The sequence below is a fragment of the Cynoglossus semilaevis genome, chromosome 16 (assembly GCF_000523025.1).
Source record: "Cynoglossus semilaevis isolate Cse_v1.0 chromosome 16, Cse_v1.0, whole genome shotgun sequence".
Classification (NCBI taxonomy): domain Eukaryota; kingdom Metazoa; phylum Chordata; class Actinopteri; order Pleuronectiformes; family Cynoglossidae; genus Cynoglossus; species Cynoglossus semilaevis.
In genome coordinates, this window is record NC_024322.1 from 10896522 (window position 1) to 10910883 (window position 14362).

Genomic DNA, 14362 nt, shown 5'->3' on the forward strand with positions numbered 1-14362 from the left:
AAAAAAAAGGAAGCTAATGATATTGACAGATGCTGTGGAACGCATAAAATTTAATCATGGGCCGCATTTTGCCCCAGGGTTGGACTTTGGTCACACTTGCTCTAGTACAAGGCTCTAGTTGCAGCTCACTGTTGTTTTTTAGACACTGGACCAAAAGATTGGGAATAAAATTCACTTAACTGAGGTTAAAATGATGTCATTGATGTTGGAAATTAAAAGTATTTTTTAAAGAGCCAAAGGTTGTGGGATAGATTCCAGGCATGGAATCCTGGCTGATGGCTATCCTGTAGTGTCAAGTGCTGTAAGTGGTGATCAGGACTAGAAGAGCCCTTTAAAAGTACAGACCATTCTGTATCTTAAGCCCTGGTTCCGGACACTAACCAATGTCATGCATAATACATTCATGCAGTTTTTATAATTTACAAAAGTCAAGGCATCCCAAATGATGTGAGACAGTGGGCAGCCTGTGTGGCAGTGTTGTTTGTAATGGCCTAACATTCGGTTCTTTTTCAAATTAGTCTGAAGTGCATTTCAGCAGATGTTATTTAATGAAGCTGCTAATGGACGTGTTAAATCAGAGCAGACTGCAGTCACTGATGATTTTCAACGGGGACTTGATCGCTCTCAGCATGCACTGCTGACCAGTAAGGTAATAATTTTCCATGAATGGCTTTCACACTACATATGAACCAGACAAGGATCAACTTGGAAAATGTGGAACCATCTCTTTGAGGCAGATGTTTGTTCTGGAACGGAGACAGTTCAGTTGTGGCGAAAGTATTTTAGTCTTTTCATTCAATACTTTAGCTTAAATTTTCTTCTCTCTCTCTTTGTTGATGATCCAGATTTTTTCCATTTGACTGCTTACTGAAAATGAAGGTGTGGTTTTTTTAACTATTAACTTATATACGACACGCAGCTCATTTCTGTTCAGAACGATTGTCTACTGGTAGCCAAGAGTCCAAAACAGTTTGGACAATGATTGACATTAGTGGCCTGTATTATTATTTTACATATTTTGTTATTTAAAGCACAATGTGACCTATGTATAGATAAATATGGTACTGAACATACATTCAGATAACATGTTGAGCATCTGATTCCTTAAATCGAATTCATTAAATCGATGTCTTTTTAGATCAAGGGTCTCAATCTCAATGATGTGAGGACCACTCCTCTCACTGCCGTTTCACAAGGGGGCCACATCAGGTATAGATTTTCAATTCAAAAGAAATTTACTGAAAAATGTAAGTCCTGTAAAAATACAGTATAGTGTTGAGGGCCGAGTTTGAGAGATTTGTGGGCTGGAAGTAGCCCGTGGGCCAGGAGTTTGAGACCACTGTTTTAGATTGTGTGTGTTTAAAACTGAATAGAACGAAATCTGTCTATAAACGCTGAGAAAACTCAGCTTGTCATAAATGACGTGTGTGCGTCAACAGGGGTCAATTCAACTGCACTTTAAAGAAAACACAGAAGCCGGCATTTCATGGTTGTGACGTCAGTGTTTGTCAGTGTGCATGTACATGAATGGACATCCACATTTGGATGAATGAATTTTTCAAAGAGAACTCTTGTATGTTATATAAGAGAAAAAAAGCTACATCTAAAGTAAATGCCTGCTGCGTTCTCTGAGTGGCTGTCCTTTTGTGTTTACCTGAGTATGATGGCTGTCCATGTGTCTGTGGAGCGAGGAGGAGCCAGACGAGTTCGGCTTGCTGTGACTCTCATCTTCGAGCGACCCTGAACACAGTATCAAAAGCACATTATGGAGTTCAGGCATGTGACTAGAAGTCCACCCACACACGAACGCACTGAAGGACGCCTGACTTCTCCAGCACAGGCACATGGCAGAGAGCTGAAACAACATTCTGTCACGCCAATAGAAATGTTACGAACAACAACCGCCTCGATGATCGCTCAGTGTTTAAGAGGATTGTTATCACTCTTTGTTTGACTAAAGATCGAACGGTGTTGTCTGTAGAATTGAATTCTATAGAGAAAAGATTCTCTGATGGAGACACTGCTTAAAACATGGTTTCATCTGAGAACATTTTGACTTAAATTGTGCTATATATATATTTATGTCACTATGATGATTGTAAATTTTATTGCATTTCTAGAGAGTAAACCAGTTTTTCCTAGAACAGTATTCATGTTCAAAGTTCAAGTTAGAGTTCAAAGTTGTGTTAGACTTTATGCAGGAAACTTGGATAATCTTAAATTAGGATTAGCGCTAATCAAATCCTAATTTAATGGAAGGTTTTTTGGGCAAACTATAGTGTAATTTTATGCAGCTATAGAGCAGTACGTTGACCACAGCTTCAGCCTGAACGTTTAAAACAATGCACCAAAAAACATGAAGTCATGGCACTTGGAAAAATGTTCAGTTTGTAAGACGTTACCGTTGGAGATCTGGTTGCCGTTCTCTACAGGGGCAGGACTTTGGGAGTGTAGAGAGTGGTGGTTGTTGGCGTTCTTATCCTGTAGTGGCAGAGATGGTGAGGTAGGGGCTGAGCCCCCTTCTTCCTTCCCTGGTAGATTGATATTGGAATTGAATCCTGGGAGAAATGCAGCAGAAGAAAAAAAACATTACCACCAGACATGTCTGTTGTTTCTCTTTTTCTTCAACTAAATCAAAGAAATAAATCTCTGAACATGTGTAAAGATGCACTGACTTCCTGTTTTTTTTTTTTGTACTTTCTTGTACAACCATATTCATTCAGCTCTGTCTGTGGGGAGGTGACTGCACATGACCCACAGGGTCACATGCTGCCACACTATGAATGAGTAAGTGACTGTGGGCACATATGGTATGTGCGGGAGTGTGAATGGGAATTTGTCAGCTGCTGTCCCACACTGAGAATGTGTGCCTCCTGGTCCTCACACGGTCACACGTTAGCTATATTTAAATGTAGAAAACGCTACTGTAGGTCAAGCTTGGAGGTGTTGGTTCACGAGGGACAGAAAGGTCCAGGTAGAGAACCAGCAACACAGAACGTCCATGTGAGAGCTGTGAGGAGTTACAGGAACTCACGATACAATTATAAACAAATAGGAGGAGATTTTTTTTTTTTTTGCCCAACAGGAAAGAAATATTTCATGGAGCCAGTGGTTTTCCTGAAGTCCGTGCAGCAGGACCACCTGCCCTCTTCACCCTGATTTTCTCATTCCCTGTGGATGGTGCAGTAGAGGAGGAGGAAGGAGCGGCAGCTGCTCTTCACAGAGATGTCTGGGATAGCAACTGTAACCTCTGGCCACTCCCACAGCGTCAGGTATCACACTAAGTCATTTAACAACTGACTGGGAGCGGAAGTAGACCATCCCGTTAAGACCATCGGCATCCGTCTGCGCTCTGATCTAAGCAGGCCGCCTCTGCTTTGCCCACTCAAAATACCCCAGTGCCAGGTTCCCCTGTCACACATTTTGTTTCCATGACGCCAGTGCTTTTCCTGCACGGGTCCAGGTGCTCCTGAGGAGCCAAGTGAAAGATGTCATGTGAGGCAAATGCGTCAGCATTTGCACTTGGTTTCATACAGTCTCTTATAAGGAGTTCCACGACCTGGCCTCTGAACCCGCCTCAATTATAGAAGTATGACACAAATGTCATGCAACGTCAAAACAAAAACAAGTCTCAGCAAACACCAGTGCTTACCGACTACAGCAGCTGCTACTTTCACTTGCTTGTCATTTTTCTAACATGTCCACTAGATAATTGACCAGGATTTCCTGTCAGCCACTACCGGCCAGTCACACTTTCAGCAGCAGAACATGAGTGAGCTGTTAAATATTTAATGTCCATCTTCATCATGCTGCTGCACATGCATTATTAACCTGGCCACAACTAATACACTTGAAGAAAACAGAGGCTCACAATGAGACAACAGTTTCTACATTTTGGACGGGACAATGCTTTTCTGATATGGGATACCAGTCCATGTGCAATATATATATATATATTTGCAGCTTTGATCCCTCTGACCTGAAGATTGTATTATACAATTAATTATTGTATTAATTACACGGGGTCTTATTATGAGACATTTGCCCTCCTTTCTCAAAGGTCAACCTCTGCATCAGTGTCACGGAGTCTGTATGTGCTCTGCATTTTTTGCACTGAACCTTATTGTAGCCACACTTACAGCAAGGCAGCAGCATAATGCTAAGTGGGCTGCATCTACCAGTTCATTTGCTAACATGCAAGAAGGCAGCTGCAGCAGCCAAAGGCCACTGTGCAGGAGACTGTAACAAATGGTCCTCCTCAAGTGGGCCAAAGAGAGGAGCCGGCTGACAACACCTGCATTAACGTAAGGCGTTCCCAAAGAACAGGACTGGATTTATGATGGAGGCCTTTGGGCGCTTGTGCATTTGAGTTCATGTGTGTCACATACACACATAAAAAACAAGGGTTTATTACTCACTTACAGGACACCACTACACCTCTCCGGAGTGAGGAAAGTAATCACACAATGCCCAATAAATCATCTTGCCCAGACCAGACTGAGACTCTGATCATAAAGTCACCGCAGTGGATACAGAACATAAAGTAAAACAATAAACTCCTCCAAAAACACACGCTCAACTGAAGTGTGGGTTTTAGGTTGGGTCTAACTCAGGTGTGTGTACATTGATCATTCACCAAGTTACTGTGCATTCAATTCAAATTAATTTGGAGAGAATTATGAAGGCTTATTGTTGTCACAGGCCTCATGTGTTTAATGCTGTGTTGACATTAATATTATCCATATATATGCTACTATTTCAGATGTGTGTACTGTAACTGTTGTTTTTACTGACAGACCTCCATCTCTCATCTTTCGTCCTGGTGTGGACTTCCTCAACAGGCTGCGTCCGGAGCTGAACAGAGTGTTGAGTTCGTCCAGCGGGCTGGTCAGGGGTCTGCCATTAGCAGGGTTAAACAATAGAGGAGAGGAGGAGCAGGAGTGCGCTCTGCGAGGCTCTGGCCGAGTCATCTTGACAGGAGAGTAGGGAGGTGGCTTCCCCACGGGTTCCCCTCCTGTCCTTTGTGAAGAGGATTTGGGAGATTCTGAGCTCACCGTGACAGATGCTGTTCGAGTCAGAGCCAGAAAGCCTGCCTCAGGTGGGAAGGGGAAGTGTGAAGGAGGTCTGTAAGGAGGAGGTGCAGCACTGGGTGGGGGCACTGGGAGTGGAGGGGTAAGTGGAGGTGTAGACTTCTCTGAATTGAGGACTGTGAGGCTGGGGGTGGAGTCGGCCCTCTGCCTGGCATACTGTGGGGACAGGGGGCTGTCGGGGCCGGTGGCGTAGTTCAGGTTTGTCTCAAACACAGGTAGTTTTTTGACTTCTATAGGAGTCAGGGGTGACTCATCTGAGGCAGGAGAGCACGTAACAGGAGATGGAGGGAACACCAGGAGAGGAGGGCGATGGGGGAGCAAGTTAGGGAACGGAGCTGGAATGTCACAGCCACCCTCTTTACTGTGCTGAGATTTTGGAGTTCCACCAGCGGAGATGTTTTGCGAGTCAATAGAAGCTGCTGCTGTCAACGTTGTCTCTAATCCCACCAGGCCCAAGCCTAGACTCTCCAGTTTTGCTGCCCTGGTGACCACAGAGTTTTGAGGTACACCCTCTTCAGCTGGGAAGTATTTCATTTCCTCATAGACACACTCTGAGTCTGCGGCAAATTCTGGACTGAAAGGCGGCTCCTGGAGGCTCCGTGTCCGTGGCTGGGAGCCCACCATCTCTATATAGACATCTTCTTCATCATGACCCTTGTAGAGGCTCAGTGTTACCCCTGGTGGAGCATCGATTGAAGCTGCCTTCTGCATGAACCCACCATTGAAGCCCCCCAAACCAGCCCTGCTCAGCAAAGCCAGCTTTACATCAGCAGGTCGCAGCTGGTTGAGTTGTGGGGCCACAGCGTTGATCTCTTCGTAGGAGCCTGACAATTTAGTGTTGGGACTGCGCTTAGGTTTAGGGGGTGGCACCTTCCTCATGGCAGTGTAATCATCACTATGGGGGCGGGGCTTGGCCATGTGCAGAAAAAACAAAAACAAAAACAAAACAAAAAATCAAGTAAACTAATTAAAAACAAATGAAGGAAAACACCAAAGTGTTGAAGAATAAAAATACCATCTGTTCGATTCTCCTATAGATCATTGGAGGTGAAATACCTGCAGGATCTGTGGGGGACAGCTGGGACTTCGGAGGGCTTCCAGCTGGCGAACCGTAGCCTTCTGGAGTGGGGCTCTCCTTAGCTGCTGACATCGTCAATCCGGCGCTAACCGCTTCATAAGAGGCACTCAGGCGGGTGTTGGGGTCCCGCTTGGGTTTGGGAGGAGGCTGCTTCCGAGGGGAGGACATACTTGCTCCGCCTGCTCCATCTTCGGTAGCATGAGCTACCTGCTGTAACACTGGTTTGATGGGTGGGCTGCAGGGGGAATGGGCCATGGTTTCCATGGCGATGGGGATTGGTACTGAACTGGAGCGATAGTGGCGAATAATTCTGTTTCCTCCATTGACGTGGCCCTCGAGGACTTTCCCACTTTTCTCCACAGGCCTGAAAATGGACAAACAGAACGTGTGTGTCATCATGTTGTTGATACAATAACAACTCAATGATTTGTCTTGGTGATAACTACCACTCAAAGAAAGACAACGATTAGAGGAATATCATCCACTCCAAGGTTTTTTTTCTCTTCTCTGTTAATTGAATGAATTATATTATTAGCTCACTCAAAGTCAATTTACAAATATATGGTAAAGAGGCTAATTAAAGGATAAATACCAGAGGGATTCTGTGCTCAATCTAATCTTCTAGTAATTTGATAACACGTCCAGTTTAATATTCCCTTCACTAATCTGAATGTGCCATCTGTTGGTTTTCTATCTGCTTTTTGGGGTGGGGGTTGGAGGCCAACCAAGACTGCAGGTGATGGGGGAAGGGCCATTTTCTAAATCCTGCTGAGAAAACAGTCAGGTTTGGGACATTCTGAATACATAGAGGTTAGATTTACATGTAAAGGAAATAGTGTCATATTTTCTTTTATTTGTTATTGTTTTAATTTAGCTGTGGCAGGAATTACCACTTACAGGAAAATTGATTTTCCTGTCAATTTTAACAACAAAAACACAATCCTGCTACAATACAGAAACTGGATTTTAGTCTTTGTAGTGCATAATATAGTAGTGCATAAAGACACAAGGCGCTACAGAAACTGGATTTTAGTCTTTGTTCAAATAGTAGTGCATAAAGACACAAGGCTTTTTGTCAGATGTTATTTTTATAACATCAGTGTAAACATTTTGTGAAATAAATTATGATTTATATTGTAAAAAAAAAAAAGAAAAGAAATAAGGCCAGTCAAATCATCAAATCTGGTCCCCTCTATTAAAGGAACTGAAATAAACAACAACTGAGACTTACTAATTATCAGTAATCCCAACCATTGATGGCTCCATTTACATTTCATTAGAAGAAAATGTGATTTTTATTTCATTTTATTTGAGTGTGCGGTCCCCAACGTAACTTTCCAGAAAAATCCTGGCCTTCCATCAAATATACTGGGTGGCCCCTGTTCTTTCAATGATATTTTCTATTGATTATAAGTAGTGTAGCCCCCCACCTTCCCCCGTCATACAGGAACTGTGCTGCCTCTCCCTCTCTGCCACTGTCCCTTCAGCTCAAATGAGAAAACTCCCTGTGCACCTGTCTGCTCTCCCCCGGCAGCAGATGTTGGATTGACAAGGGCGTACAGAGGATACAGCAAACATCCTGCACTACATTTTATCTTTGAGTGTACACAACTTTAACCTACTGTTACCGACAGCCACACACTGACAGTAAACGTGGTGTAAGCTTGTGAATCATCACTTCCAGGAAAACTGATTGATGAGTCTGTGTTGTGCAACAGTAATCAGCAATGAGCAAAACAAATGATCCTGCCAACTGTGCACTACAGATCAACACCGCACAACGGCTAAAATACTTCAAATGTACGCATCTTTGGGTTTACTGTATATTGATATATTTGCTGATAAATCTTTGGGTCATTTACTGTAAAAAGAAAAGGTTTTGGAGCTCATACTTGCTACAAACTTTTCATACAATTGCCTTAGCTCTATTTTGTTAGCCACTTTCATTTGCTTTATTTGATTAAACAGGAAAGCAGTTTCATTTATTTTAACTCCATCTTTAACACGACACTCGTTACTGTACCTATTTTGTTGCCGTTCTAACTCAGCCCTCCACAGTCGTTCCATGTCCCAGGTTTGTTATATAAGGAGGAGGAGTGATGGAGATAAGGACAGCGATCCACAGCTGCCACGCTACACTAATACTATCTGATAGAGCAGATCATTATCTGTACCAATAACACTTTAAACTAATTTTTTTTAGATAACGCCCCTGAGAACAATTGCAATTAAATTGTTGATAATTACAATTAAAGCTCCTCTTCATCCATTCATGTATCCCCACATTATTTCTTGCAGCTGATTTACCTCCTGAAGGGCTGATCTTCTTCTCTCCCCACTGGCTCAGGCCTCTCACCCAGCGGAGGGCTGCTGCCCAGGTTGGTCCGAAAGTTGTTGCTGCCCTGGCTGCGCAGGCGGTCACTCTCTCTTGCAATATCTGAGGCATTTTGGATGACCAACTGGTCATAGGTTTGCAGCCCCATGTCCTCTGCACCCTGCAGGAAACGCTGCACACTGCACTCCTCTGTTTGCAGCATGCGATGGACCCTGTGTCTCGCCAACCAGCCGCGTGCCACTGCAACATTACGAGGGACATTGAGTGTCAGGGGTGAAAAAAGTTTTTAAAAATAGTCCTACTTAATTAACGATACCTCTCTGACAGGTGATGATCTTTTTATGAAGCTGGTAGCAGCGGTCGTTGAGCTGGTCTGCCTGCCAGTATCTCAGGAATACTTTACTGCTGCCCATCTATAAAAACAAATACCAAGTATTTGACATTTGTTTGCTGTCAGCAGGTTTCTAGAAGAACTCTATGGAAGAAGAGTGTGTTTGGATAGATGAGGTATGGAGGACAAACACCATGACCACATTGTCCTGAGGGTTCTGAGTGTGGGAAGGCTGTGGGATTGTATGCTAACTTTGCATTTACTTCCTGAACGTTGGAGCGAATTTGGGGGGGAGGTCATTCTGACAGAGGTCACTCTGCACCAGATGCAGAGCAGTGTGGAGGTGACGTTCTGCCAAACACAGTACCATTCAATCCAACCACTACTACGCTACGCTACTTTGTGGTGGTGTGTGCATGTAAAGCAGAGAAGTAAGAAAAACTTTTCAGTGAGGCTTTGTTAAGGAACGTGCGTGCGTGTGTGAGGCAGGAGCTGATGTGACCTGTAGGGTCACACACTCAGACACAACAGCAGTCTGGCAGACAAGACAGAGAGGGGGCGGAGGGATCCACACTGCTGTGGGGTGTGTGTGAGTGTGTGTGTGAGAAGAATTATGATGAGGTGGGACAGCTGGAATGGGCTGTCAAAGATTCCATGGGATCTTTCAAATAAAGGGTCAGGGATTAAGTCATTCTGCAAATCCTTTGTTATTGATGAGGCCGAAAAAGACACTGGACAGACACACGTGCACAAACTCCCACATTTCAACACAAACACACACACAAATACCTACCTGCCATCCCTGAAGTTTAGACTTCTGCAGCACTGAGCGGCACCTTTCCTCTGGTGAGGTTTTTTTCTTGTCCTCCAACGTTAAGACCACAAGATCTTTATATCTGAAACACACACGAAAAAAAAAAAACAAAATCAAAAAAAAAAAAACATCAAATCTGAGGATCCGAAATGAACAACTCAGACAGGGCGAGGGGAGACCGCCTCTTTCTAGAAACAATGGGTTCAAGGGTCAGAGGGGTCATACAGCAGACTCAGCCAAACAGCATCTGTTCCTATTGCCGTTGCCCCGGGCAACCGTTGCTATGAGTGGTCAGCTGGATGTAGGCAGTGGAGTGTTTGTGCTTGGGATAGTGAAGGGACTAAAGCAGCGTGACCTGTGTTCACACAGGACTGACAACGGTAGAGAGAAGCACAGTTTTTTGAAGTAGAATTTTTAAATGGGCGTCACGACTAAAATCAGCTTCACCACAAAATCCCAAGACGTGCGTGGAATAAAAATGACACATTAACTGATTAATGAACCACCCACCCCCACCCCTGCTTTAGGACTGCATAACCACCACCATTGTGTGTAGGTGTAAATGAAATTAGTTGACAATGAACTAAATGAACACGGTCTCCTTGGAAGTACTAAATCAAATAATAATCTCTGGTCTCTGATGTAAACACTGGGTAATAGATCTATGTAATTGCCTGCAAATAGCACACAGAGATCTGTGCGTTCTCATTTGATCCACACTGCCACACTGGCTCTGTTAATCCTGTGTGTCACTGTGCAGCTTTGACTCAAGTATTACCACCTGTGATGGACAACTGGCTGACAAATCCCTGCTCCATTGTGCACATAGTCCATGGAGAAGATGAACACATCAGTGTCAATAGTACGCCGGGAACCAAAACCAGTGTTTGTGCAGAAATGACTATTTTAATGTATTGTTCCTACAGGAAGATGGCGTCAGTCCTGCTGTGAAAACTCTAAATCACTTTTCAACCTGACAGTCGTAGATTAGAAAAAAAAAAAAAAACTAAAGCCATAAACACTGAGACTAGTCCTCCAAATTCTGATTATAGACTCATCAAGTATTAATGTGTAAAACAGTGAACTCAACTGTCATCATACAAACATAATCTCAAACACAAGTATTGCACTTTACTACTGTACTAAAGTAAACTATGAAACTTTAAGTGCAATACTACTGCTAAATCTGTGCTTAATCCGAAAATAAATATAAAACATATTTATTTTCTTGCTGCTTATATATTGTTTATTATTATTATTATTATTATTATTGATATCCTTATTGTTATAAGTAGAATTAGTTGAATATATATATTATTATTATTATAAAGACTATTGCTGCAGGTTTTCTTTTTTTTCAGTAAATATTCATACATTTTTAAACAGTGAGTCAAATGGTTCCATATGGGATTTAGCTTTGAGCCCAGGGACATTTTAGAGGAGGGGCTTCCACTGACCTGACGCTGACCTTGTGGTTTAAAAGACTGTAACTCCGGGGCACCAGCTGACCTATTGTATACCTACTCTATATTCGCACAGTTAATGTTGAAAGGAATAAAAGATTTTTCAGATAAAAGCTGTTTGTCAGTCAACAACTGTTGGGATTTCTTGAAAATATGTTCTATCAGTTTGTATTTGTTTCATGTCCCCTGTCGTCAGTGAGAGGACGTCAAACACGTTTGGACAACGTGCATTAACATCGGTGAGTGAACGGCTGTGAGTTGGGTTTTATTTGCAGGAGTGGGCTCGCTCTGAACTCTCTCTAACCCTCTGTGTGTGTATGGAAACACCAGTGCTGCAGACAACACACGCTGTCCCCCCAGAGCCCATAAAACACAAAGGAACTCTGTAAACCCATGACCTTCCCTATGAGGATATAAAAACCACTGACGATCTCTGATTTTACAAGACCCAAGGGGGCTTCATTTGGTGTCACAGAAAGGAAATAACCCCTTTGATAGGGGCCGAAGCAAAGGGCTACAGGGCACTAACGGACTTCTTTGTGACCGAAAGGCCATCAGTGTCCGGCGTTATTGAACATCACCGAAGTGATGAAGGGCGAGGGAGAAGAAGATGAGCGTAGATGAAAGCACTCATTTTGTCTGTGACACTGTCCGTGTCCATCTGACAAACTTTAAGGTGGCTGTGTCTGGAAGGCATACAGGTTTGGCTCAGTCATGGGGTCCTAGCCCCTCAGGGATGGGACTGAGATACAGGGTATTAATCCCAACGTGACTCAACTGTCTACAAACGAGCATTTCTCCATCTGTGGAAGCTTTAAATGACGAACCAGTGGAAGTCAAGCGATGGAGAAAACATAACTGCCCTGCGTGTTCTGTGATGCGACTCTCACTTCGTACATACAATGGGAGACGCTAACCCACATGGAGGCCTGGGATTAATAGAGACAAGGTTCAAGTGGTAGCGTTTGACCTTACACATTGCTAGAGAATAAACCTGGCCACAAAGCACACTGTGTATCATAAAGGACAAATAAAAACAACAGTAATATAGATTTCCTCATAAATCATTCTGGTTACCGGGACAGTAATGTAATTCACTTCAGGCAGCTACTGTGACTTTGTGAACCGGCCAGCACATGGTTCCACTGCACCTTTTTCCCATCCGCAACACACACACTCTGATGTGTTTGTGGTCACAGGAATAGAGCAACCTCAAGATAAATGGCTGATTTATTGGCCTGTCATTCTGATTAGGCCGCAGCCCAGTTTTGAAAGTGTGACAAATGGAAAGAGTAAAAGGGATAAGAAACAAGGAGACACTGAGAGGGCGCTGTACTGTACGGGTGTACACACACACGAGAGGAACAGGCCAACCAGAACACGCTGGAAATGAAGCCACCAGAATAATTAATGAAACGTGCTGTGAACGAGGAGTGATAAGAGAATCAGACAGAACATGGTGGTCCGCATGAAAGAAGTGAGAAAATCTGGAAGAAAAAAAAATGAAGTGAGATAAAGGCAAATGAGGACAGCAGTACAGCCATCCCCGGCTCAGTAACCGCTCTCTCTGTGTTTATTCATTGGCCTTGTCTCTCTCTCTCTCTCCCTTTCTCTCTCTCCCTCTCCTCCCACACAGTACAGAAAGATATGAATGGCAGTTGGGCCAGGATGACTGGTGTCTTTGTGAGTGGCAGCCACTCAAATTAAGCACAACCCTAAAAGGTGCTCACGTCAGACACTAGCTCGCACAAAAGGCCCACTGGTATGAACAGAACACATGACCGACACACAAAGCAGTACTGGGCAGTGATCTATTACTGAGGAGGTGGTAATGTTTTTACCTTATATTTGACTTCAATCTGAATTAGGTGACAGTAAAGGTTTAGACCACGTTTGTAAATGTCATTACCGAGACATTAGGTACTCGTGGTGTGTTCTAAAATTATAATGCTAAAAATACAACAAAACCAAAATTCACAATACAGTTAGGCCTTAACCATGAAACAGAAGATGTCTTTGTTTTCACTTTCCAAGTTCTATTTCTAGTTCTAATTACATTTAGAAATTAATAAATGGAAATAATCTAATATCAAATATTTCTTTTTTAAATATTTTGTTTCATAACGGCTGCTTAACATCCCCTGTTTTACCTCCCTCAACCCCAAGACATGTTCTAAAATTCTAAATACACCTATGATAATTTAAAATAGTCAAAATGTTTTAAGACAATTGAGTCATTTCAGGTCTCCCATGTCACTACTGAAACCCAGTGTAAATGCTGGACAGCGCCCTCCTCTGACACCAGTAAATTACACTTGTCATCTCTGTCAAGTAAAAACCTATTGATAATTTCATTATTATTTCATTGTCTCATATGAGCTCATGGCCAAACAAGCTTTACATCGATGTTTCTTCACGAAATGTGTGTGACTGAAGATTTGAATAATTTTTTTTATAGATTTACTGGAGTAGTCCCGAACAAGTAGTTTCTTTAACACGAGAGTTTTAGGCCGAGCAAATTCAGCGGCCATTTCTAAAAAAAATTGCTCAAAACCTAAAATGAACAGCACAATTTGCAACCATTGATATGAACCAGAACGCCATGCATCTACAGTAAACACAGCTCTCTTTTCAAGTGTCACAGCAGTTCAACGTCTTGCCCGAGGACACTAAGGAAGTAGAGTAAATAACAGAAGGATAGATAGCAGATGGTCCACTTCAGGTCCTGGGCCACAGCAGTTCAAACAGGGTCTTCTACAGTCTCTCAGGAGAGACAGCCTATAGAGCCCTTACATTACATTAGGGGCAGATGTGACCAATGGGAGGCCCGGGGCCAGTAATGGCACTTAAGTAGGTTTTACACGCTCAAGACTTCTTATCAAATACAGCAGGCTGTAGGTTTTTGATGTTTTTACTGATAAAATCTACAGGAATAAAATCAAATTGTTCAACCATTCTTTGTCGAAACTCTTGGTTACACTATTTTTTATGATGGTGGTAACCCGCGCATCCCATTTATATTTTTCATTTCACATCAACATACATTCATATACAGTATTAAATATTTATTTTCTTGTAATAAGCCACATTTAGGTTTATTGACATCATTTGTTATACTACTGGCTGAAATGTTATCCGAATAAAATGTCTCTATTAGCAACGTTACATTAACACAAAAAAAAACGGAAAAGAGGATTTAAAATGCACTTCAATTACTAGAAATGTAAGATTTGGAAAGTTTATTTTGGGCT

At 42.7% G+C, this 14362-nt stretch overlaps 1 protein-coding gene across 1 annotated transcript in view; it reads right to left on the reverse strand.

Moving 5' to 3' along the window:
• myo16 (myosin XVI) overlaps nucleotides 1-14362 on the reverse strand; it is a 73358-nt gene that overhangs the window by 8138 nt on the left and 50858 nt on the right. The window contains exons 28-34 of the mRNA XM_025063610.1: nucleotides 9628-9730; nucleotides 8820-8916; nucleotides 8476-8743; nucleotides 6149-6532; nucleotides 4799-6006; nucleotides 2403-2558; nucleotides 1655-1740 (exon numbers count right to left, since the gene is read on the reverse strand). Of these exons, the coding sequence (XP_024919378.1) occupies nucleotides 1655-1740; nucleotides 2403-2558; nucleotides 4799-6006; nucleotides 6149-6532; nucleotides 8476-8743; nucleotides 8820-8916; nucleotides 9628-9730 (2302 nt within the window). The remainder of the gene's footprint in view (nucleotides 1-1654; nucleotides 1741-2402; nucleotides 2559-4798; nucleotides 6007-6148; nucleotides 6533-8475; nucleotides 8744-8819; nucleotides 8917-9627; nucleotides 9731-14362) is intronic.